The sequence below is a fragment of the Polyodon spathula genome, chromosome 4 (assembly GCF_017654505.1).
Source record: "Polyodon spathula isolate WHYD16114869_AA chromosome 4, ASM1765450v1, whole genome shotgun sequence".
NCBI lineage: Eukaryota > Metazoa > Chordata > Actinopteri > Acipenseriformes > Polyodontidae > Polyodon > Polyodon spathula.
This window is the reverse complement of record NC_054537.1, coordinates 54,098,735-54,123,722: the sequence shown is the minus strand read 5'-3', so window position 1 is coordinate 54,123,722 and position 24,988 is coordinate 54,098,735. Positions and strand designations below refer to the sequence as shown.

General features: G+C 38.0%; 1 protein-coding gene across 1 annotated transcript in view; it reads right to left on the bottom strand.

The window, feature by feature from the left end:
• The window catches only part of LOC121314638 (copine-4), a 208,193-nt gene that overhangs the window by 61,611 nt on the left and 121,594 nt on the right, over positions 1–24,988 (bottom strand). Inside the window, exon 6 of the mRNA XM_041248089.1 lies at positions 23,552–23,641. Coding sequence (XP_041104023.1) covers positions 23,552–23,641 — 90 coding nt within the window. The remainder of the gene's footprint in view (positions 1–23,551; positions 23,642–24,988) is intronic.

The following is a 24,988-nucleotide window of genomic DNA, read 5'->3' as shown; positions in this document are numbered from 1 at the left end:
CCATATGATATTTATAATGTACATTTTTATTTCCTGCGTGCAGTACCTTACACTTTTCTCTATTAAATGTCATTTGCCATGTGTCTGCCCAGTTCTGAATCTTGTCTAGATCATTTTGAATGACCTTTGCTGCTGCAACAGTGTTTGCCACTCCTCCTACTTTTGTGTCGTCTGCAAATTTAACAAGTTTGCTTACTATACCAGAATCTAAATCATTAATGTAGATTAGGAATAGCAGAGGACCTAATACTGATCCCTGTGGTACACCGCTGGTTACCACACTCCATTCTGAGGTTTTTCCTCTAATCAGTACTTTCTGTTTTCTACATGTTAACCACTCCCTAATCCATGTACATGTGTTTCCTTGAATCCCAACTGCGTTCAGTTTGAGAATTAATCTTTTGTGCGGGACTTTGTCAAAAGCTTTCTGGAAATCTAAATAAACCATATCATATGCTTTGCAATTATCCATTATCGATGTTGCATCCTCAAAAAAATCAAGCAAGTTAGTTAGACACGATCTCCCTTTCCTAAAACCATGTTGACTGTCTCCCAGTACTCTGTTACCATATAGGTAATTTTCCATTTTGGCTCTTATTATAGTTTCCATAAGTTTGCATATAATAGAAGTCAGGCTTACTGGTCTGTAGTTACCTGGTTCAGTTTTGTTTCCCTTTTTGTGGATCGGTATTACGTTTGCAATTTTCCAGTCTGTCGGTACAACCCCTGTGTCAAGAGACTGCTGCATGATCTTGGTTAGCGGTTTGTAAATTACTTCTTTCATTTCTTTGAGTACTATTTGGGAGGATCTCATCCGGCCCAGGGGATTTGTTTATTTTAAGAGCTCCTAGTCCCTTTAATACTTCTGCCTCAGTTATGCTAAAGTTATTTAAAACTGGATAGGAACTGGATGACATGTGGGGCATGTTGTCAGTATCTTCCTTTGTAAAAACTTGTGAAAAGTAATCATTTAATATATTTGCTATTTTTTTTTCTTCCTCTACGATTTTGCCATTTGTATCTCTTAAACATTTAATCTCCTCTTTGAATGTTCTCTTGCTGTTGTAATATTGGAAAAACATTTTGGAATTGGTTTTAGCTCCCTTAGCAATGTTCATTTCTATTTCTCTCTTGGCCTTTCTAACTTCCTTTTTGACTTGTGTTTGCAGTTCTGTGTACTCTTTCTGTGTACTTTCTTTTTGGTCCTTTTTTAATGCTCTGTAAAGTGCCTTTTTTCGCTGAATATTTTTTTTAATTGATCTATTAAACCATTTTGGCAATTTAGTTTTACATTTAGATTTGTCTACTTTAGGGATATAATTGTTTTGCGCCTCTAGTACTACGTTTTTGAAGAACAATCATCCTTCTTCTGTGGGTGTTTTCTCTATTTTACTCCAATCTACTTCTGTTAGTCTCTGTTTCATACCTTCATAGTTTGCTTTTCTAAAATTGTAAACCTTAGCTTTACATTACTTTTGGGGTTTTAAAAAACACTTCAAATGAGACCATGTTGTGGTCTGAGTTTGCCAGTGGTTCTCTGACCTCTGTTTTAGTTATTCTATCTTCGTTATTTGAAAAGACTAAATCAAGGCATGCCTCCCCTCTAGTGGGTGCCTTCACAAATTGTGTTAGGAAGCAGTCATTTGTCATTTCCACCATTTCTATTTCATCCTTCGTGCTACCCACCGGGTTTTCCCATTTTATTTGGGGGAAGTTGAAATCCCCCATTAGTATGGCTTCTCCTTTGCTACACACATTTCTAATGTCATTGTATAACAGATTATTTTGCTACCGTCTGAATCTGGCGGTCTATAGCATGCTCCTATTATTATGCTTTTGAATGTTATTCTGACCCATATTGATTCGGTTTTATTTTCTTTGTCCAGGTTTAACACCTGGGCTTCAAGATGTTTCTTATGTATGCTACCCCTCCTCCTCGTCTGTCCTGCCTGTCTTTCCTATACAGTGTATACCCACAAATATTATATTCGGCCCATCACTCTCAGATAACCACGTTTCTGTAACACCTATCACATCATAGTTTGTTAGTGCAGTAGCTTCAAGTTCTAGAATTTTGTTTCTGATACTTCTAGCATTTAGATAAATACATTTAATGGTTGTCTTACCTAAACTTTTAAGTATAGTAATGCTGACATTTCTAAGCATCTTAGCCCCCACCTTTGGGGGCTTTTATACTCATAGACAGACACAAGGTCAATGGCATAGGTATTTTAATAAATGAAAGAGAGGAAAGGATATGCAAAACTGTTTCAGGACTGCAATTAATGAACCCCCCCCCCATCAGTTTAAGAACGTAGAAGGAAAGATGTTTTGATAAAAGTGTTTTTGTTATACTAACAACATTTTACAACAATCACAAATAGCACTGCACATTTCAAAACGTTTAAATATTTAACTATAAAATCAAGAATTAACTTGCACATTTTGAATTAACACAATTCTAAATCTAGCAAAACTACCACCATGTGGGATATTACCATGCATTCTTCAAAGGGTGTAGTAGTGTTTATTACTTATTGTGCATTACAGCTATGTGTTCAACTACACACAGAGTGGAGTAAATACAGTTTCAAGACTGGAGGAGAACATTTGAGACAGTCCCTTTAATTTTCTGTGGTTATATATATAGTATTTATATAAATCAGTAAAGCCTAGGCTCCATTAGAACAGGAAACAGGATTACTTATATCCCCACAAATTACATTTGTATTTCCTTTAATTGTGTTTAATTACACTAAAAATAATCGCACTGTATTATTTTTGACATTGTATACAGCAAGTGGTAAGACGAGAATGTACTCTGTTAGTGGTTTCAAGGATTGCAGATAGGCTTCCAGCACTGAGTAAATAAAACAAGTCACTTTGGAGAATTATTTTGAAAGACATTGACAGAAATGGGAAATTAGCTATTTGCTGCTTCCTGGGCCAAATATGTCCCTTACACTAATGCTGGGGGGTCAGGGATGGAAAGAGCTGCTCCCCGACTTCTTTTGGGCAGGGAGAGCACCGCTTCCATACTTCTTTTGAGCAAGGAGAGGACCGCTTCCATACTTCACAATAATAATAATAATAATAATACAGTTTTAATCATGTGTGTATTAGTGTATGGAATTGGTTGTGAAAATGTGTACAATATTTGTGTATTTATTTATCTTTAACATAAATAGCTGTAAGTCCAGTTGCTTTACAATAATACTCGATTGTCTGAATTTGTAATCAATTGGCACACTTGTTAGCCCTTTCAAATATCATAACTACTAGTGATAAACTGCAGTTCTGTTGGGTGTGTGGGGAAACGGAGACTGCAGGCAGTGTGGCAGGGTTGAGAGAGTGAGGGGGTTGGGGGTAGAAAATAACGGCCCCTCGCTTCCAAATATAGCACTACACCACTGCTAACAGCACTATTTGCTAAAGGACATGTTTCAAAAGTTATTACTTGTTTAAGTGTTGGTACATAAAGCTGAGATTTTAGGAGAGAAAAGTACAATAAATTGAATAATCAACTGTATCCCAGACTGTAACTGTAACCTGGGAATAGAAGTCCACTGTGTCCTGCATTGTTAATTTTTGTGTCATCAATAGTTGAAAAACTGGTTTGAGGCACAGCAGCTGTTCTCCAGGACTCCAAAAGTCCATAAGTAAGTCAGTTTATGGGGATGTTTATCACAAACAGTATAGAGAAGATTGGGTAGTGCAATAGGTTCCTGGAGCAGGACGTCTCTTTTAATGAGGCTAGTGATCGCCTTGTGTGGCAAATGTTTATTTTTAGCTTTGTTTTGTTCTGTTTTCTTTGTTAAATCTGACACTAGGGTTACCATTGCTGTATCCCAGTGGCAGCACCTGTGTTAATTAAATTTGCGTGCCTGTGCGGTGTGTCAACACCCAATGTTTTGCGTCTGCCTCAGTATTATTCAGTGACGGCCCATGTATGTAACGTTGCCCTGTTACAGTTACCAATTAACTGAGGAAACAAGGTGGGGACTATAGATTGGGAGTGTGAACAGACAGTTCATCCCCTATGAGTAGGACTGTGTGTGCTGTAGCAGTTTTTAAATAAGACTGTCTCAGTAATCATCAATCGGAAAAGATATACATAGATTTTTTTTCTGCTACATGTCTGTCCTAAAATATTTAAGTATGTTTGTGTGATTTTATGGTTAACAGAGCTCTAAAGTCACTAAAAACTGTAAAATATAATATCAATCTCACAAAATATCACACTTTTGATTGTACTGTTCACCTAAATTACATTTGGTACAAAAAAAATCAAATTTTTCTATGTGTTTTTTTATGATTTGTTTTTCAGACAAGCATCAGTCAATTTTGGTCTGTGGCATCGGCGTTTTAAGTTTTGGCCTCTCCGCATGGTCCACTTCATATTACACATACAAAATGCGTTTAAAATCAATGTAATACTCTAGGTTTGTATTTTGAAGCCATAACCACCTACCAATCAACAAAAAAGTACATTATTGGTTAGTGCTGTGTCGGGAAGACAGACCTCTTTGAATTATGTGCCTATCCCTTGAGGTTATAAGAGACATATGGGTTGGATTAAGTAACGCAGACTGGAGGATGATCGACATCATGTTCAGTCCAGTCTCTGCTCTGAGACAATGCTAGAGTGTGAGTACAATTGTTAGCTTTAAAAAGATGCCAAACAGTGGGGGAAGCAGCAATTTGCTGATGTAGAAAAAGTGCTACAATTTAACGCAAGATGTTTTTTAACAGTGTAAATAATTACAGTATTTTGCATGTTTCAAGTATCCTAAAACAGTAAAACATGTAGGGCCATATGTCTTCATATGTAAGGCCATAGGTCTTCCCAACCCCGAAGTGTTCTGCAGCTGGGGTGCCATTGATGGGCCTGAAACACTGTTGACAAATCTGAGACCACCACCTGCCACCACACTTCCCAATCTGCCGGCTCGCATCACCAGCGCTGTAGAACACTGCCCGGGACTGCCCTTGCTCCTTGTCCTCACTCTGCTCCGCCAAGAGCAGCTCCTGCTCCCGAACCTCCCGTCTGAAACAGTGGCTGAGGTACACCTCGGCGCAGGGTCAGTGGGACAGTCTGTCCGCATTGATATAATGCTCCCCAGCCCAGTTGGATCCGGTAGTCAAACGACTGTAGCCATTTGAGCATGCCACCTACCCCTCCAGCTCCCAGAAAGTTAACAGTCACTGCAGGGCAGCGTGGCAGTTTGGCATGCCTCAGTCAAATTGAACAGCTTCTCTTTCCTTAGCAGCCGGTGAAGGGGTGGTGGTGGTGAAGCAGGCAACAAAGCGGCAGTAGTAGGAGGCCAGTCCCAGCAACACCCGCAGCTAGCATAGGTCAGTAGGGACGGGCCAATCCCGGACAGCAATGATTTTCTTGGTCTGTATACCCTCCTCACCCACTCGGTGTTCCAGAAAGCTGACCTCCCATTGCATCAGCTGGCACTTGTCTAGGTGTAGCGTCAGGCCGGCTGTCTCCAGGCACTGTAGTACCTCATGCAGGGAGTGTGTAAAGGTCGGCACGTGTACTAGCAGATCATCTAAGTACACCAGGCAGCACTGTGGTGGGACCCCATTCAACGCCTTCAGCCACTCAAACGGCATTACCTTGAACTGCCATAGCCATCGACTGGTGGAGAAGGCAGTCTTAGACAGGACTGTAGGGGATAGTTCCACCTGACAGTACCCACTTTTGAGGTCCAGCGAGTTGAACCACAACAAGCCAGCCAAGGATGTGTCAATACTGGGCAAGGGGTAGGTCTTTGCAAATGACTTTGTTCACTTTCCACGATGTTTGCCATTTGCCCAAGGTCTTTTGAAGAAAACGACAATATTAGCAAATTATGACATAATGTAATTATTCTGAAAAATTTTCTGAGCACTGTCCCGTTCAGTGGCGCATGCGCAGAAACATCGCTCTAAAGAAGCGTAATCATTTAACAGTCTGGTAACACTGGTTACTTTAGAAATACATAACATTACAACATAAAATATTACCAAGACACAGCAATATAGTAAGGTAAACAAACTACCGGTAGCTACTTGGACAAAGTATGTAAAAAAACAAACAAAAAACAAAAAAAAACTAACTAATGCTCATCCGTATATTTGTTATAAAAGGATTTCACAAATAACTAACATACAAAAAACAGTAATAAAATGTTTCTGAAAGCTGTTAATAGATATTACCATTAATGACACGTGCGATCAGCAGTAACTATTTACTGCTCATGCGCCGCAGAACAGGACAGTGCTCAGAAAATAGCATTTTTCATAAAAATTACGTATTGTCATCATTTGCTAATGTTGCTGTTTTCTTCAAAAGGCCTCGGGCAAATGTGAAATCTACTTCAAACGTCTGATGCATTTTTTTATAAATGGAGAAAACCAACACAAACCAACAACATTTCTGAAGCCTCCACCGACGCTCCATGAATCATTTTTGCCAAACACCACAATGCTAATCAGCAGGGTCATATATCTTGTTAAATAGAATATCCTTTTAAACACCAGTCTAATAAACTGCCATATTATTGGCTGAAGCAGTTTTGAGTGAGGCTGGATTTTCAATAAAATATTAGTGTGTCCTCCCATTGGGTAGAGAGGTTGCAGTGTTTTCGGCACAGTGCAAGATTGACAGTAGGAAGTTCGTCTGGTTGATTGGAAATTTGCAGGTCAAGCGCCGAGCAAATGCTTCGAACTAAAGTCTGTACAGACTTTAGTATTAATGAATTGACTAATTAATTAATGAATTATTAGATGAATTAACAAATAAGTTTAGATGCTGTATTTTGAAAGGAATACTTTGACACATGCAAAATAGGACGTACTGGAATGTTTGGGAATTTTGACTTTTTAATTGTTTGTGAGGATAAGGATTTTATGGTGTTTGGAGATCAATAGTCCATTGAAAATAGACACTTTTTACTGACAGAAATGTTACTGAAGAGCAACAATTTTTATGTCTGTCTTAAATGGATTCCGTCAACGGTAGCTTAGTTCTTGTGAAAGGAATTTATCTATAACATTGCTTATTATGTTAATGGATGGTGAAATGTAATTCAGTTGGTTTGAACGACACAGGCAAAGATCTGTTAAATGTTAATTGTTACCTCTGATGGCAAGAGAAGGAATCTACCTCCCGACCAGGAAGAGCGCTAGCAGAGGTCGCATTAGCTTTTTTGTTCATACGTTCCTGAAAAGCACATGTCCAAAATTGTACGTCCCATCCATCAGAATTTGTGTTTTAATATTAATCAGTTACTTGTACAAATAAAGGCTAATAACTCTATATACATATTAGCAGATATGTTTATATTTCTAACCAGATAATTAATTTAAGAAGATTACAATACAAAACTGTAAAAAACACTCAACAAGCTCTCTTGAGGGTTTGATCGTGGAATGTTTGTCACTGCACCTGTATTTCTTAATTTAGAAACGTTCTCTTGAGTCAATGACGAAAATCCTATCTGATAGCTTTCACAAAATATCACAATTGTATTCTTAATGAGAAGTGTGTATAGAGCAGTATAGCTGCGCCGTTTTTCTTTCTTAGCAACAGTGCCGCATATAATAGGGGAAAAAACATGAAATGTGAGCAAAATCATTTAAAAACAAAGTAAAAAAAGTACACCAATGTACTATGAATGTTCATTGTTTTAGTATAATTAAAAAATAAAAAATGTTTCCTGTTATAAATCAAAATTTGCGCCTTTCTGCTGTACCAGTGAAGATTTCAGTTGCTCGTGTGAAGTTAAAATGTTCAATGTCAGGGCCCTCCAGCGGAAGAATCATCAAGTCTTCACTGTGTGCTTCAGTTAAACGGCTACTCTTTGAGTTGAGAATGCGATTCTGAGCACTGAAACCACGTTCACATTCCACTGTAGAGACGGGTATGACAAGGGCTATGTTTGAAAGTCTTGAAAACTGTGAGAAAATATCAGCATAGTCTGTTGCCAATGCCTGACAAGTATGTGTGAAGTTCAGTTCGCCGTGGTTCTTCATTGCGAGTTTAAAGGGCAGAAATTCATTTCTTATGTCGTCACCATCTGTAACCGCTGGTATGCCTTGGGACTCTGCAGAAAAAACACTAATCAGATGTTCCAAAGCTTCTTTTCCGTAGGTGCGTAGTTCCCCACCGTCAGTCGGAATTAACATTGGGTTAAAAACACTGATCGTGTCAGAAGGCTGAAACCTGTTCTCAACTTTTGATCTGAGTTCTTGAATAAATTCCAGTCTTGTGGCTTTGTAGTTGCTTACATTTGTCTGACCAGAGAACTTAAGTTTGTGTCCCTTGAAGTGCTGGTCTGTGATCTCTCGTTCAAAGTCTGCCTCTCTGTCACCGTAAGAGGTAAGTAAAATCGCCAAGCAAATCTAAAGCTGTCTTACTGATGGTTTGATCAGGCCAAGGTTTACATTCTCCAGTTGAAAGACTTTATTGAGTCTGTCCATGATGGCCATCACGTCAAGTAACATGCATGTGGTTGCTACAAAGCTGTACGTTGAGATTTGTTTATGCAAAGCCTCCGCTGTTGCATTGGTCTGTGCATCTTCACAGAACTGCAGTACAAGAGCAGGCCACTTTCTTTCTATTCCTTCCACTACTCTGCTAAGGACAGCCACCGCACGGAACATGGTGCTCTTAAACTCCTGAAGTCTCCTTCATCAAGAATTCGATTGAGTTCTTGGAGTCTTTCATAGCGGCAAGCAGAGTACTTGAAGTAGTTGCCTATACTGTTTAATTTTGTTTACTTTTGCAGCGGCCCCTGAAGAGGCAAGTGCTACACGATGTGCTGTACAATGCACAGATATCAGGTAAGTGTATTGGTTATAGTTTCAGCAGTACCATCAGGCTTGTCAAAATTATCAATCAGCCAAGAAGCAGCTTTGCATCTTTCATGTAGCGTATATAAAAAATTAATTTCTTCTTAATATTTATATTGATTGATTGTTTCGTCATCCAAAATTCCAACAAAAGGATTTGCTCTTAATTCCTGGAAAATTTCTTCCCTTACACACTTGGCCTAGGCATGCTGCATGTTTGTCACAAATGAGTGATGTCTATACAAGTCATCAAGTTTGAGATTTGTATTTAAGCTCTGAAGTCGCATTAGAGAACTTCTCATTTGCTATTTTTTCTTGCACCATCCAATGGACCGTCGGCATGGTAATCAGACGGGATTCTGAGCTCTGTTTTTTACCTTCTCTACAAGTGTTTTCATTTTTTTCTGCATTCCTATTACAGCAACAGCATCGCCATGTCTGTGCCTTTTAAGTAAAGAGTCTTGAAAATCTGCACATCCGTGTGTTATATGCATTTTTCTGCACAGAAGCTTTTTAACAAACGTGACAGTACATTTTGCAGTCTCGATAAACAAGCCAGGGGTATCTCTTCTCCCATTGAGTTATATGAACAGATTTTTCTCTTGTTGTTTTTCTGCATTATTGCCTGCTGCTTCGGTCACTGATGTACTCACACACTCTCCTGCAGAAGTAGAAGACTGCTGATCTTTTCATTAGATGCTGACTGCTTATAAAAGAATCTCCCGATCAACATCTGCTTTGCTATTTTGACACACTCACTAGTCTGACCGCCAAAAACGTCTGAAAAGCAATACAGTACTTGGGCATAATGCTGCCAACTTCAGGATTGGAGTGTACTTGGTAAATGCTGTTTTAATTCTTTTCCTTTAAAAAACTAAGTATTTTCATCTGCGTCTCGTGAAACATAAGATAAAATATTTCTTCTGTCCATTGGATTTAATTTACGTCTAGGACGCAACATTTTGCGTTAACATGACCTCTGTGCTAAGTAAGGTTGGTGGTACACCTTCACATCGATGGGCTGACTCAATGGTAGGACGGAACTGGAAGTCGACCGTCTTGGGGAAGGGGCGTAGCTGTATTGCTGCGGTGACTGAATAGAGCATGGCGCTGCATTGATCACAGTGAGGAGTCTGGCAGTACAAAGGGGACGGGGCTATGTGAGTATGGTGCCCTAACACTGTGTTTTTGTTTTGCTTGTGTTGTTGCAGATGAGTAACAACGAGTTGCAGCCACAGAGACTGCATACTAACCCGGAGCACCACTACCCCTGCACAGCACCGCACGACTACCCCTGCACAGCACTATCACCTGGCGCATCACTACCCCTGCACAGCAACACTGTCCCTGCACACCACAGCATCACTACTCCTGCACACCACAGCACCACTACCCCTACACAGCACTATCACCAAGAGCACCACTACCCCTACACAGTACTATCACCAAGAGCACCACTACCCTTGCACAGCACTATCACCTGGAGCACCCCTACCCCTGCACAGCCCAGCACTCTAATCCTGCACAGCAGCACTACCCCTGCACAACACTATCACCCGGAGCACTCCTGCCCCTGCACAGTACAGCACCACTACCCCTGCACAGCACTATCACGAGGAGCACCCCTGCCCCTGCACAGCACAGCACCCATAATCCTGCACAGCACAGCACCACTACCCCTGTACAGCACTATCACCTGGAGCACCCCTACCACTGCACAGCACAGCACTCATAATCCTGCACAGCACAGCACCACTACCCCTGCACAGCACTATCACCTGGAGCACCCCTACCCCTGCAGAGCACAGCACTCCTAATCCTGCACAGCACAGCACCACTACCCCTGCACAGCACTTTTCCATGCATGGCTGGATTGTTATTATTTTGGAACTCTTGTTTGGGACTGCAAACCGCTGTTTTAACCCCCTCCACCCCTACCATTGGAGGTATATGGGGGTGTTAAAATTAAATAAAAACGGACCTTTTTGTAAATATACCTTCTGATTGGACATTCATTCCTTTTATACACTACTCACTTCCTGACTACCAAAAAATGAGTTATGAATCTGTGATGTGTTAATAATTGTTTGCATATTTATTGAGCCTATTAGTTTCTAAATCTGATCTCTCTAGTGTTGCTGACATTCACCATTAGTAATAGAATGATTCCATGGGACCACCTGCTGTATTTTTGCCTGTGAATGACTTCCACCATGTGAAATAAAATAAATGTCACAAAGGCACAATTAAAAACTAATGATCTAGTAGTGTTTTATTTTTGCATTTATTAGTGATAACCGTTGTTACTGCATCATTGCCTGGGTTCAGATAAAACTGCAAATAACAGTAAATATGGTGCTCCATCAGTAAAAGGTATTAAGATGGATGTGCTGTATGTGAATTGATTCTGCAGTGTTTACTGTGAATGATCTTACTGCTGTCATTTTCTTCCTTGGTTTTCCTTTTATTCATTTTATTACTGCAGCAATAATATGTGTTATCTGAGTTTTATCTCCAAGGTAAATCTTTTAATAATTGTATTAGGAGGTATAGCAGCAACCAAGGTTTGATATCCCATTCCTACCCTAATAGCATTAAACCATTTCACTGCCCCCCGTATTACTGTAGTTTAATTCTGAAACACTTACGCAGTACAAAACCATAGCAAAGGTGAAGTACAGTCATCTTGTCCACATTATTAGAATGTCTTTTTAAAGCAGTGGTCGTCAAAGTCATGCCCATGGGCAAATTCCTGCCTGTGAAGCAAGGCCATCGTTTCAATGTGATCAACCAATTGAATAGCTGCATTGTCTGTGCAGTAGCACATGTTAGCTAGGTGGGACATAAACTGTGCCTGTTTCAAGTGCAGGTACTAACTGTAAGTTTAACCAATAGGAGGGTCAAATATCTGTCAAGTTTAACACAGCTGTCCAATCATAATCAAGCAGAGGCCGTTCATGGTATTTGCATGAAAATTGAAGGCGACTGAGTAGCCAAATGGAAAGTGAAAGATCTGACAGCTGTCCAATCATTCGTGAGCAGAGGCGGGGTGTTAATATGCTGGGTAAGCACTGAATTTTGCCGACTGTTATTGAGAAAAATAATACATTTCAGTATGTAGAATTTAATTTTCTATCTCTTTATATATATATATATATATATATATATATATATATATATATATATATATATATATATATTTTTTTATTTCACCAGACAATGGAAACACTATAGTCGATTTAGTTACGAATCCACTTTCTCTAAATAATTGTACTGGAGATGAGAGATCTTTAAAACAGTGTAGTGTTGACAAATTGTCAAATGGAAACAAAGCGAGACACTAATTACAGTTAGAGTAATTACACTTAGACTTATTAGAGTGCCTTCTCGCGATATGTACGTAAGCAATAAGGCACGACAGGGTGTGGGATATACTCTAATATCCACACACGTGTATATCCCACACCCTGTCGTGCCTTATTGCACTTATAAAATGGCTCAACCAACATTACAAAAAAACCCCAAAACATGTTTTAAAAACCCCAAAACATGTTTTATTTAACTAAAATGTCATTTTTATTAAATATCCTTCCACCTCTGCCTAACCTTAGAAAAAATAGTTCCTTAAAAAAATGCATTAATTAAAATAATTTCAGATGTTGAATTGAAAATTGCCATTGAAAGTGCAGTTCTGATTCGTTACACTTCTTGTAATTCTCGGTTTACTCATTACATTTTAAAGTAAAATGTTACTGCCCATTTTATTCTTGACACCGCACAAATGAGTCTGCCTTTAAATCACGCAGCACAATTAAGACTGCCTTTAAATCACGCAGACCCTTCCTCACAAGACCTGCAATAGCATCAGATGTGTTTTTTTTTCTTTTTTTATCATCCTTTGTTATCCGGGGTAGTAACAGGAGGTATCCATAACAGATTTTTTGCTACAGCTTCACAGTGGCGAGGAAGATTAATCTCATTAGATTAATTTTGTGTTAACTCAAAATTAAATTTTAGCGCTATTGGGTACATCAAAATAAATTATAAACTGCACTCCTGATTAGTCTCATCACAAGTGCATTGGAGATCATCAAAATGAAAAATAGGACACTCCCACACACTACTTTGCCAGATCTCACTTCTTTTTATTCTTTACAAGAAAATAGAAGCCAACATTACAAATGTTTTACAGGTGCTTTAAGGTCTAGAGCAGGGGTGCCCAACCTATGGTCCGCAAGCCTGATACGGCCCGCGACCTGCTTGCTGACACGTCATAATTTACAGCGATTCACAGGTTTTATATTATAATTTTCACGTTTCTATTACAGTTCTTGCACTGTTTTCAGTGTTCCATGCAAGCCACATAAACTGCTCAGTAATGAAAGCAGGCCAAGCTGTCACCACGAGTAGAAAAAAAATGAGGTAGGCGAACTATGGTAACCATGGTAATAACTCTCATTGGAATTGTCAAGGTGGAGTTTTTAAGTTTATTTTAGCCGTTGGTTTCAGCTCTACACAAAACTGTTACAGAATAAATACAAAAAATACAATGCCAACCTTTAAATTTCCTGTAATCAACTAGACAGCATTTCTTTTGACTTCTTGATATCTACATAGGCTCATGTAACTGCACTGTAATATCTGTGCTATGACTGCACAAGAAAGAAGATTTAAAATAAAAAAAATGAAAACTTGGGGTGAAGTTGAAAGAAATGCTGTCCAGTACCATGAAAAAAAAAAGTTGATTACAGGGAATAAAGATCAAAATAATAATTTAAAAAATGGTTGACATTGTACTTTTTTCTTCCGTCTGTTTTGTGTAAAATAAAACTGAAAAAAAAAAACATGACTAGCTAAATTAAACTTAAAAACCGAATCTTTACGCTTCTGCAGATTTTCCGACTTCAAGTCACATGCAAACGACATCTGTATGTTTGAAAAGCCCCTTTGTTGCCGAGGTGGATAATGTCCCTGCATCTCTTCAAATGAAATTTATTGACCTGCAGTGTAACTCAGGTTTTAAAAATATGTTTTACGAGAAGAAATTAGTCAAGTTTACTCCCTGCTTCCCAAACATCAATTCCAAAATCTGCGAAAAATCTGCTGAGGTCCCGTTTGACAGACGACCACCTGCACGATGTACTATGGATGACCGTTTTAGACAAAGTTTGAGAAACTGGAAGCTGAGAAACAACCTCAAAGTTCTCACTAAGTCAGTAAGTGTCTAATGTTTCTTTATTCATAATTAGAGAGTGAGTTCTGTGGTTTTCTTACATTTTTTTTGTTTTTTGTTTTTCTTCTGTCTTTGGCAATCTGATGTTTGTTTGGACAGGTACCGTGTGTTGTGTGACAGTTTAATTCTGGTTTATTTATTTTATTTTGAAAAATAGTCCTGTGCACAGAAACAAGCATTTGCAATCTAATAACAAGCTAAACGAAAATAAAAAAATACATTTATTGAAAACTGAAACCTCTATTTATGGTTCTTTTAAAATCTTATGAAAATATATTATTTGTTTGGCCCACATAAGTTTTGTGCCTTGCCTTGCAAAAGTATTCAGACCCCTGACCAATTCTCTCATATTACTGAATTACAAATGGTACATTGAAATTTCGTTCTGTTTGATATTTTATTTTAAAACACGTAAACTCAAAATCAATTATTGTAAGGTGACATTGATTTTATGTTGGGAAATATTTTTAAGAAAAATAAAAAACTGAAATATCTTGCTTGCATAAGTATTCAACCCCCTCACATTAATATTTGGTAGAGCCACCTTTCGCTGCAATAACAGCTTTAAATCTTTTGGCGTAAGTATGTACCAGCATTGCACACAGGTTGATTTGACGACGCTTGTGGACCGCATTTTTTAAATAGTGCCACAGATTCTCAATGGGATTGAGATCAGGACTTTGACTGGGCCACTGTAGGACATTCACCTTTTCGTTCTTGAGCCACTCCAATGTTGCTTTGGCCTTGTGCTTGGGATCATTGTCCTGCTGAAAGGTAAATTTCCTCCCAAGCTTCAGTTTTTTAGCGGACTGAAGTAGAGTCTCTTGCAGTATTTTCCTGTATTTTTCTCCATCCATTCTTCCTTCAATTGTAACAAGATGCCCAGTCTCTGCTGATGAGAAGGATCCCCACAGCATGATGCTGCCAGCACCATACTTCACTGTAGGGATGGTGTGTCTTGAGGCATGGGCAGTGTTAGATTTGCGCCACACATAGCGCTTTCAGTTTTGGCCAAAAAGCTCTATCTTGGTCTCATCTGACCACAAAACCTTTTCCCACATCGCAGCTGGGTCACTCTCATGCTTTCTGGTAAACTCCAGATGTGCTTTCAGATGGTACTTTTTGAGTAACGGCTTCTTTCTTGCCACCCTCCTATACAGGCCAGTGTTATGCAGAGCTCTTGATATGGTTGACTGGTGCACCATTACTCCACTCCCAGCCACTGAACTCTAGCTCCTTCAAAGTGATTGTTGGCCTCTCTGTTGCTTCTCTCACAAGTCTCCTTCTTGTTTGAGCGCTGAGTTTTGAGGGACGGCCTGGGTGGTGTGATGCAACTTCCACTTCCTGATTATTAATCCAACTGTGCTCACTGGGATATCCAAACACTTGGATATTATTTTGTACCCTTTCTCTAATCTATGCATTTGTATTACTTTATCTCTAACTTCTGTAGAATGCTCTTTGGCCTTCATTTTCCTTCAGATTCACAGCCTTACCAATGATCCTTCAACAGTGGGTTTTTTATCCAAAAAATGTGACAGCAACTTTAATGGTTCACAGGTGGAGGCCAACGGTGAGGTAATTGTGTCCTCGTTAGGGCAATTTCTTTCATCGGTGTAAACTGGGAGCTTCCACAGCACCGGGGTTGAATACTTATGCAAGCAAGATGTTTCAGTTTTTTATTTTTCTTAAAAACATTTCCCAACATAAAACCAATGTCACCTTACTATAATTGATTTTGAGTTTAAGTGTTTTCAAATAAAATATCGAACAGAACAAAATTTCAATGTACCATTGGAATTCAGTAATATGAGAGAATTGGTCAGGGGTCTGAATACATTTGCAAGGCACTGTATATATATATAATATGCATCAATTCGCTCAGTATGGAAATCTGCACTAGTTACATCATTACTGAAGGGTGGTGATAATCCCGATTTGAATGACTAGACCTATTTCCAATGAACACTAGTTAAAGTACACTAGTTAATGTACAGTTAAAGCACTGCTTGAATTCTAATAACATTCTTTGTGAAATGGCGTCTGGTTTTGGGTCTAATCATGGTACAGTGACAACAATCTTAAAAGTTATGGATGACATTACCTTGGCTCTGGATAAAATGAAGTATGTGCATCTGTGCTCATTGACCTTTTATAAGGCTTTTGACAAAGTGGATCATGAGCTTCTGACTGAGGAGGCAGATGGATTAATTTCTGGGAATTACTAAAAGGAGTTCTTCTGGGATCTATACTCAAACCAGCCTTGTTTACACTTTACATTAACAACCTGGGCATTAGTATTGAAAATTCTAAATGAAATTTGTAAGCAGATGATACTGTATTGTATTCTAATCTTTGCTTGACCAGGTTAATACAAAAACTTGCTGGAAATGTTTAATTCAGAAAAATTTGTTGGATTTGAAACTTCTCTTGAACCTTAAAAAGTAAAACCAATGGTTTTTACAAAAAAATAAATCTCTTCATATATCAAAGTTTTAATATTTTACAACACATTGATATGCTCTCCAAAAAACAAATTGAAATTTGATTATTTTTATTGACATAAATCCTGTTTGTCGGTACAAACTAGAAAACAGCTGATTTTTAGTACATTTTTGCCACTGATTGATTATAGTGACATTATTTATTTGCACTACAAACTAGATACTTTGTACCATTCTGAATCGAGATTTATAACAGCCTTGGGTTATTCGGTTCATTGTGATTTATATAGTTTGGCTAGTTTGACTTCTTTATCTTCTAGAAGACTGAAACACTATCACAGGTTGTCAGCTGGTGAAGTGAATGTTTAATTAGTGCATTTTTAAATGCTAAAAATAGCATTCTTTCAGAAATTGAGATTTTCATGGGGAATTGGATATTATTATTATTACATGGCACTGGTTCTAATTGATGGAAATCCTGCTCACCATGAAGAAATACAGCCTTACAGATACAACAGCACAAATAAGCGATGGCAGTAAAGGAAAGTTAAAGTAGATTTTCAGGCAAACTGGCTGAAGATTTAAGCTGGAGTGTAATAACGACAGTGGTCAAATGAGTCGTTCGGTCTGCACTGTGTCTGCGCAACTGTACTTTGCTAACCGCTGTAACCTATAGTATCTGTACAAACTACGCAGCTTTGAAAAGAAAGAAAAAAAACTTGAAATAGAAACTTCGTCAGGGAATGGAGAATGCTCTGCATCATAACGATGATGAACAGCTGGATGTACATAATGTTAGATGTTTATGTTTGAGAGGCTTTATATAGTTTCACAGTTCTTGAAATTAACAGTTGCACAGGATTTGCAGTTTTGTTATGGTGCATTGCTGGACACACGATTCAGGGGGAAAAAAAAGGTCTGCTGTTTTAAAGCATACACATTCTAACCCCTTTCATGAAAGCACACGTTTTACTAGTTAAAAAGCAGAACTACGTATGGTAGTGAAAAGGTGTTACACAAAAATAAATGAAAACAGAAATCAATCAACTTCTCTATTGTGTTTTGTTCAATATTATGTAATCTCTCCTATTGGTTTCATAATTAGGCAGCTGCTACTTGAACCACGTCATACATAGCTACTTATTGTTTTTGTGGGTTTTTTTTGGTGTAAGGATTTGAGTAAAACTTAGAATTATCTACCTATTTGTGTGTTCATTTTTAGCATTTGTTTTGTGGGGGTGAGAATAACACAGATTTACAAAACAGCAACGGTCATTGAAATGTCTATATAAAATTAACAATTTATATACACTGAAGACATGGAAGGACTCAGAATGTGTACTGCACCATGGTATTTTAAAGTATTGCAATTTTAAGCATAGAATCAGATCTCCTTATACCATTTACAGAATGATCATAGAACATGTGAGTATGTGTAATGTGGTATGCGTTATGTGTGGGTATTTTTTGTTTGTTTTTTTGTTTGTTTTTTTACTAAGCTGTAAATTAAAAAAAGGAAATTTAAATATATGTCTGCATTAAGGATATTCACGTGTATGTGAAATAGAAGACAGTGAAGCATGGAAAAGAAATTAAATTGCAGCTGCTAAAGAAATGACCTGGAAACCCTCTGCTGTTTTTTTGTGAAATGCCTAAATGATCCAAACACAGTGGGATGCAAATTGCACAAGTGGCTCTCAACATATGAAGGCACAACCAATTTCTGCAGTACTTGGTGTAAGTTCACATTAATATTATTACACTATTTAACACAATTTTTGTTCCTGGGTAGTAAGTGTTATTTCCTAATTGCTTATGCCTCAAAAGTATAGAAAATGGCTATTATTCCCCACAAACTTTGCTTTTGTGACCAGGACAGTGATATTTTGAAATTTACCTATTTCCAATGAGAAAACAGGAGAATTTGTGTCTTAACATGTATTTATACTAAAGTAATACAAAAATGACTACAAAAGATTTAGAAGTGAGTAGTTTTTCGAGATTTACAATTATACTGTAAATCACTTTCACGAATCGGCCCCCAAATGTAGTCTCCCATCATGTTCTCGTTATACTGTCCTTGGTAGCGACGTTCAAAGTCCAGTATATCCTGGTGGAAGCGCTCGCCTTGCTCCTCCGAGTACGCTCCCATGTTCTCCTTGAATTTATCAAGATGAGTATCAAGGATACAGCCCATTGTGCCGTAGTTCTTCACCAGAGTCTCAACCAGCTCCACATAGTTTTCGGCCTTGTGATTGCCCAGGAAGCCCCGAGCCACTGCAACAAAGCTGTTTCAAGCTGCTTTCTCCTTACTAGTGAACTTCTTGGGGAATTCATTGCACTCCAGGATCTTCTTTATCTGTGGTCCGACAAAGACACCGGCTTTGACCTTTGCCTCAGACAGCTTAGGGAAGAAGTCTTGAAGGTACTTGAAGGCTGCCGACTCCTTATCTAGAGCTCTGACAAATTGTTTCATAAGGCCCAATTTGATGTGCAGTGGTGGCATCAGCACCTTCCGGGGGTCCACCAGTGGCTCCCACTTGACGTTGTTCCTCCCCACAGAGAACTCGGTCTGCTGTGGCCAGTCCCTCCTGTGGTAGTGCACCTTGGTGTCCCTGCTGTCCCAAAGGCAAAGATAGCAGGGAAACTTGGTAAAACCGCCTTGGAGATCCATCAGGAATGCCACCATTTTGAAGTCTCCTATGACCTCCCAGCCGTACTCATCATACTTCAAGGCGTCCAGCAAGGTCTTGATGTCTTAATCCTCTTTGAGGTGCATCGAGTGAGCCAGGGGAAGAGACGGGTTACTCCAAGTTTATTCAGCACTGAATCTATCTGGAATGTTCTGGAAAATAGGTAAATTTCAAAATATCACTGTCCTGGTCACAAAAGCAAAGTTTGTGGGGAATAATAGCCATTTTCTATACTTTTGAGGCATAAGCAATTAGGAAATAACACTTACTACCCAGGAACCAAAAAAAAAAAAAAAAAAATTGTTATACGGTGTTATTGTTGGGGTGAATTGTTTTCCACCCATTTCTTACCTGAACATTAGGTAAATCCTAGAACACTTCGCTGCCGCTTTAAGCCCGAAACAAAGGTGCGGTGCGGCACCGCTGGGCATTTTCACGGTGCGATACTGCTAGTGGGCACCAGGACACACAGGAGAGGTATGCACTACGCGGTACAGTAGTTGTCAGGACCACACCATAGGCTGTGTACTCGAATATAAATGTACACATGAGGCCAAAAGTTTTGCATCACCTAGTAGAATGTTAGGACATATACAATAATAAAATTAAAATAAAAACTATATGAACATAATTTCGATGTTTTATTTAACATCATGCAAGCTAAGAACTACAAAATGGTATCTCAAAAGTCTACAATAGTAGTACAGTATTTCATGTTCGATTTCAAAATGTCACATTTTTCATTTTTTGGAAAAGTACAAAACAATACGCAATTTCAATATGTCAATGTAACATTATTAATTCTATAGGCTGTGATGCAAAACTTTTGTCCATAACTGTAATGCACCCCCCCCCCCCCCCCATATAATCTACTCAATAAAAACACTGGTTTGCTTTTCAAAGTTGTTTTTCTGTCACCTATATGCAGGTGTATAAAATGAACGATCAGCACAGCAAAGAAACATACAATACGTTGCTGACAGTATTCATCTTATACTAGTGTTAGAAAATATATCCTTTTACAGCCAGTTATTTAGTAAAAGTAGTTGTGAACTAAAGAAATAAAGGCAAAATGTGATAACAGTATCAAATTGGATACAGCAAGGATGCTTATCAGGGGTGATGTATAAAATACTGACTTGCCTGTCCTTGTATGACAAGGACAGACAAGTGTGTAAGGGTGCTTGGATACCACCATAGACAACAGTTTCATTCATGATTATTCCTGGCAAGCACGTGTTGTGAGGATGTGCTGTGATTGGTTAATTCACTGATGGTACCACGCCTGTGGAGCGGTACCACTCAGCAGCAACGTGGGACTAGTGGTATCGTCCTGCGCTGATCTGTCCAACACAATTTGAAAGCAATGCCAGCAGTATAGGGTCTAGGGTGAAATGTACTAAACATGCACTATGCTGTTAGCAACTTTTGTTGGGAATGCTTTGCACCAGCAGTTTTTCTTCGCGATTCAGCCTTAGATGAATGTGCAGTTATGAGCATTCTTGCATGAATTCGCAAAAGGGGGGCAAAAACAGGCAGCAATTGTTGCTGGCATTTACCAGTTCGCTTTTTCTCGTACGTTGCCCGTTGTGCTCAATGCATTTTTGAGGCAAACACTCAAATACCTATTTTTTTCTAAAAGCAGGGTGTACTTACAAGCCTTGAAAAAACATTTTTATGACATTCCTGGTTTCACCAACGTGCTGGGAGCAATTGACTTCACACATGTACAACTAACCCCTCCTGCTCATTCTAAATATCTGTATAGAAATAAGAAACACACCTTTTCTATTAATGTGCACGTGGTTTGTAATTCTGCACAGTTTAGCACTGCACCACTGACTAATTTCAATAAAAACTGATGTATACATTTGGCTTATAGGCTCCCTTGAAAAAGAGACTTTAATCTCAATCAGACTTTCCTGGTAAGATAATGGTTAAATAAAAAATAAAAATGATACATGTATGTATGTAGAAATGTATAATGTTTATTGTGCTTGCATGAAGGAATATGCCATTCCTGCAGAATTCACTGTTTACATGCAACTTTGGTAGTATACGAAGCACTTCTAATTAACATGGGTGGCAAGAAATCCTATGTAAACAAATGAAGTTACTTGCCCATGTCTATGATACTGTTCTTTGGGAAAATTACACCAATATATTAAATACTGCAAATGGGACGTTTTATATTCTGCAAACTGCTAGCATATATGTGGTATATTCAGTTTAAATATATGTTATATTTTACATTCTCAGTATTCAGCATTCTCAGTCTGCAAATTAGGAATCAGAAAATAAAGTGCATGTACACTTGCTGATTGGCCTGTCCCACAACTGTAGTCAAGCAGGATGGCACAGCATGTGTTCCAGCAAATGCATTGAAAATTGAGAAGGTAAATTGCACATAGATAAGGTACAGAAGCTATCTTTATAATTTAGTAAGTATTTCACTGTACCAAAAAAAGCAATGCAGTTTTCAAAGGTATAAGAAATAAATTGTGCTAAAAAGCTTTTAACATTGGGCCCCTGTTGGGATAATTTCCCTTTTGTCAGAAAGCTGATTAGTTGATTGATTATTGTTCTGTCATTTGTGTTTCTTCAGGATAAAATGCTGGTATTATAATGCTATCCAAATGGTACTTTTTGTAGCAAGATATAGCTATAAAAATTCCTACATGTAATCCTTAACCTAAAGCCTCCCCATTCTACAGTGGCTTGCATTTTACATTTTCCCATACAGATATAGGAACTACTTTTGTTTCTAACCGGCTGCATTACACACTGTTGCCTCTGGAGTGGCGATTAAAGGTAGATAATAAATAGGAATGTGAATGAGCTGTACGGAAACCACATAGAAACACTTTCAATGACAAATCTTTAGACTAGACTCTTTGGTAATCCCCAGTTATTACAATGTAAGTACATGCCCTGTTGTATAACCAGTCAACCCTGTTGACTCCCAATGCCAGGGTTAATATAAACCTCTTATTTAACCATTGTTTAAAAGCTAGTGTAACTATTTTAATTCACAGAGTTAAAGTTGTATGTTTATCTGTATGAATTCTGTCTAAACTCTGTTTAATAAAGTGTATGCAAATCATAAGTAATTTGAATCATGATTATACTTTATTACTAATTGTTATGTTTAGGAGTATACTTATTGCAGGGGTAAGAAGTAATTAATAAATAGTCAATTAATCCACATTCTTTACATGTATGTACACATTTTTGTGAATTTGCATAGCTTTAGAAAAATAAACTCCACTGTTTTACCTAGACATTCCTTGATTGTACCTCATCAAAAAACAGCATCTAAGAACCACATGACCATTGGTAAAGCTGGTCTAACATACAGAAATTGTGTAATTAAACTCCATATTTGTTAGACAGTTTTAAATAAAGCAAATAAATGAATAATGTAGTGAAGTTTACTTCTACTTGTAGAGAATAGTGGTAGTAGTAAACCAGTCAAATGAATCAAGACCTGGTATTACTGTCTACAGCACACAGCATTTTTTTATTTTTGTACACCAAGTACAAGGGGTTTTGAATACTATTGTACATGCCCTTCAAGATTCCCCCTTAACAGTCTATCGTGTAACTTTGTTACGGTGGGCTAGATTCACAATGTTTTTCTGAAAGGAAAAAATACTGAATTTAATTCAAAAACAAATAAACCATGTAACAATAGATAAAATCCCCTGAAGGATCATTTTAATGAGTGCATTTCTCCTTTTTGAAAAACGTGCTGGTGATGATTTGGAGTTTGTCGCTTTGAGACTTCAACCCAGTGTGTTTAATTATTATTATTTTTTAAATCCATTCACCATCATGTTGTTGCTAGCCTCAAAACAATGTCATGCATTACAGTTTTGATGTGTTTGTTTTATGTTATAAAAGAACAGCCTACTGTCATTATATTGGTCTTCAGATATGCCTTTCAAAGCTTGGCAGTGCCATCAATTTAGCACCAACAATTTAGCAGCAAATGCTGAATTGAATCTTCAGAATAATCTTCAGTGTCCACTAGATCAGAACCTAAGAGATGATCATAAAGCTTTCTTGTGGAATAACAGTGTTTAACAGCAGACAACCATCAACCTACATTGTCTCTCCAGGCTGCCTTGTTGGGCTGTCAACTTGTAGTTTCAAACTGATTTATAGATCAAGTTTAGCGAAGGAGAAAAGTGGAGAATTGATCCTCAAATATTGTTTGATTGTGATTTAATTTAAGGACAGTGGCCTTGACTGAGTAGTAGCAATTTTGAAAAAAGAAAATGGAAAATACAATACAAAGAGGCAGCTTAAGGCCTGAGGCAATCTGAGTTCCTTACCTTTAGTTTGCGGTCATGATCTCCACTACACAGAGAATTCAATGAGACTTTGAAGGTTTTCCATACTGGGTTTAGATTGTTCATGACAGTCTGGAAAATGCAAGAAAGGGGAGATGGTTACTTGGAGCTGTGTGTGAGGTTTAAATAACAGTGCATCAATAAAAGCCAAGCAACAGTAGGAAGATATAATGCATAATTAGTTCATTATTATCTTCATTATTACTATTATTTTGTTGTAATTTTTTTTTTGAACATTTGACAATCGTAATGCATATTGGTTAGTTCTCTTTAGTACCTATTAGCTTATTTATATTGGTTTAATTCGTTTATATGGATTACTAAATCGACCATAAATAATATCACTCTGTATTTTCCTTGGAAACTGCCCCCAGTTCTGTGTCCTCTGATTGCTTATATAATTCAAACCCATATGCAGCATTGAACTTTCAACAGTTTTTATTTAATTACAGTAGCTAGGTTGCTACATTTCTGAAAGGGCTCTGTTATGGACACATTACATATTGAATTTAGTTAGTTTCTGGAGCAGTTAGTAATGGTTCAACCTGCTTTAAAGGCATACCCTACTGCTGCACTGGGGGAGCCTGGTTATTTTAAAGCAGCAGTTCCACATTATGTGAAGTTCCGACAGCCAATGTTCACGCCCAATACGGCATGCGGAAATTCAGCACACAATGTATAACTGAAGCCACTGCATTGTTTGAGTTAGAAGCAAGAGATCACAAAACATGTTAGCTAGGAATAAATACTTAAAAGGGCACAGCAAGGAAGTATATCATTGACCTCATTAGCTGCTCAGTAAAACTGAAGCAGCAGAAATAGTTTGTTTTTCTAGGTGTTGTGATCCTAGTGTTTTAAGCTATCTGATTCAATTATTCACAGTGGCTCAGGTTTTTAAAAAGCAGTGCTGCAGCCAAATGGATAATAACAGGTATAACATGGGCCACTGAACCTGCCACTAGCTCGTCATGTGCCCTTAATAACCTTAAACAATCAAAACTGTCAACTTCTCTGAGTACTCAGCTGCTTATTCTTAAAGCACTTCACACCTACTTCAGTGCTGATTAATTTGCACTCTGGGGGCATAGATTCCTCAAGATTGTGGGTGTACTTCATTATTGTGTTGCAGATCAATATTGATTTGCTTAATTTAACATTGTTATAACTGCTTCACTGATTACAAAGCTAGTTTGTCTTAAAGTGGCCGAACTAAAATGCAGGCACTTTTAAATATTCATTACAAACAACTTAGTTAAAAAAGTAGCCATGGTTTAATCTTGAAGCCACAAAACGTAGGAAATTCCTTACAAAAAATGACAACTAAATTAACTTCACTGGTGCAACTGAAAGCCACAAAAAGTCTAACTCAGCTGCATTCAGTTTAGGCTTTTAAGCATAGATACTGAGATGCGATGGGCA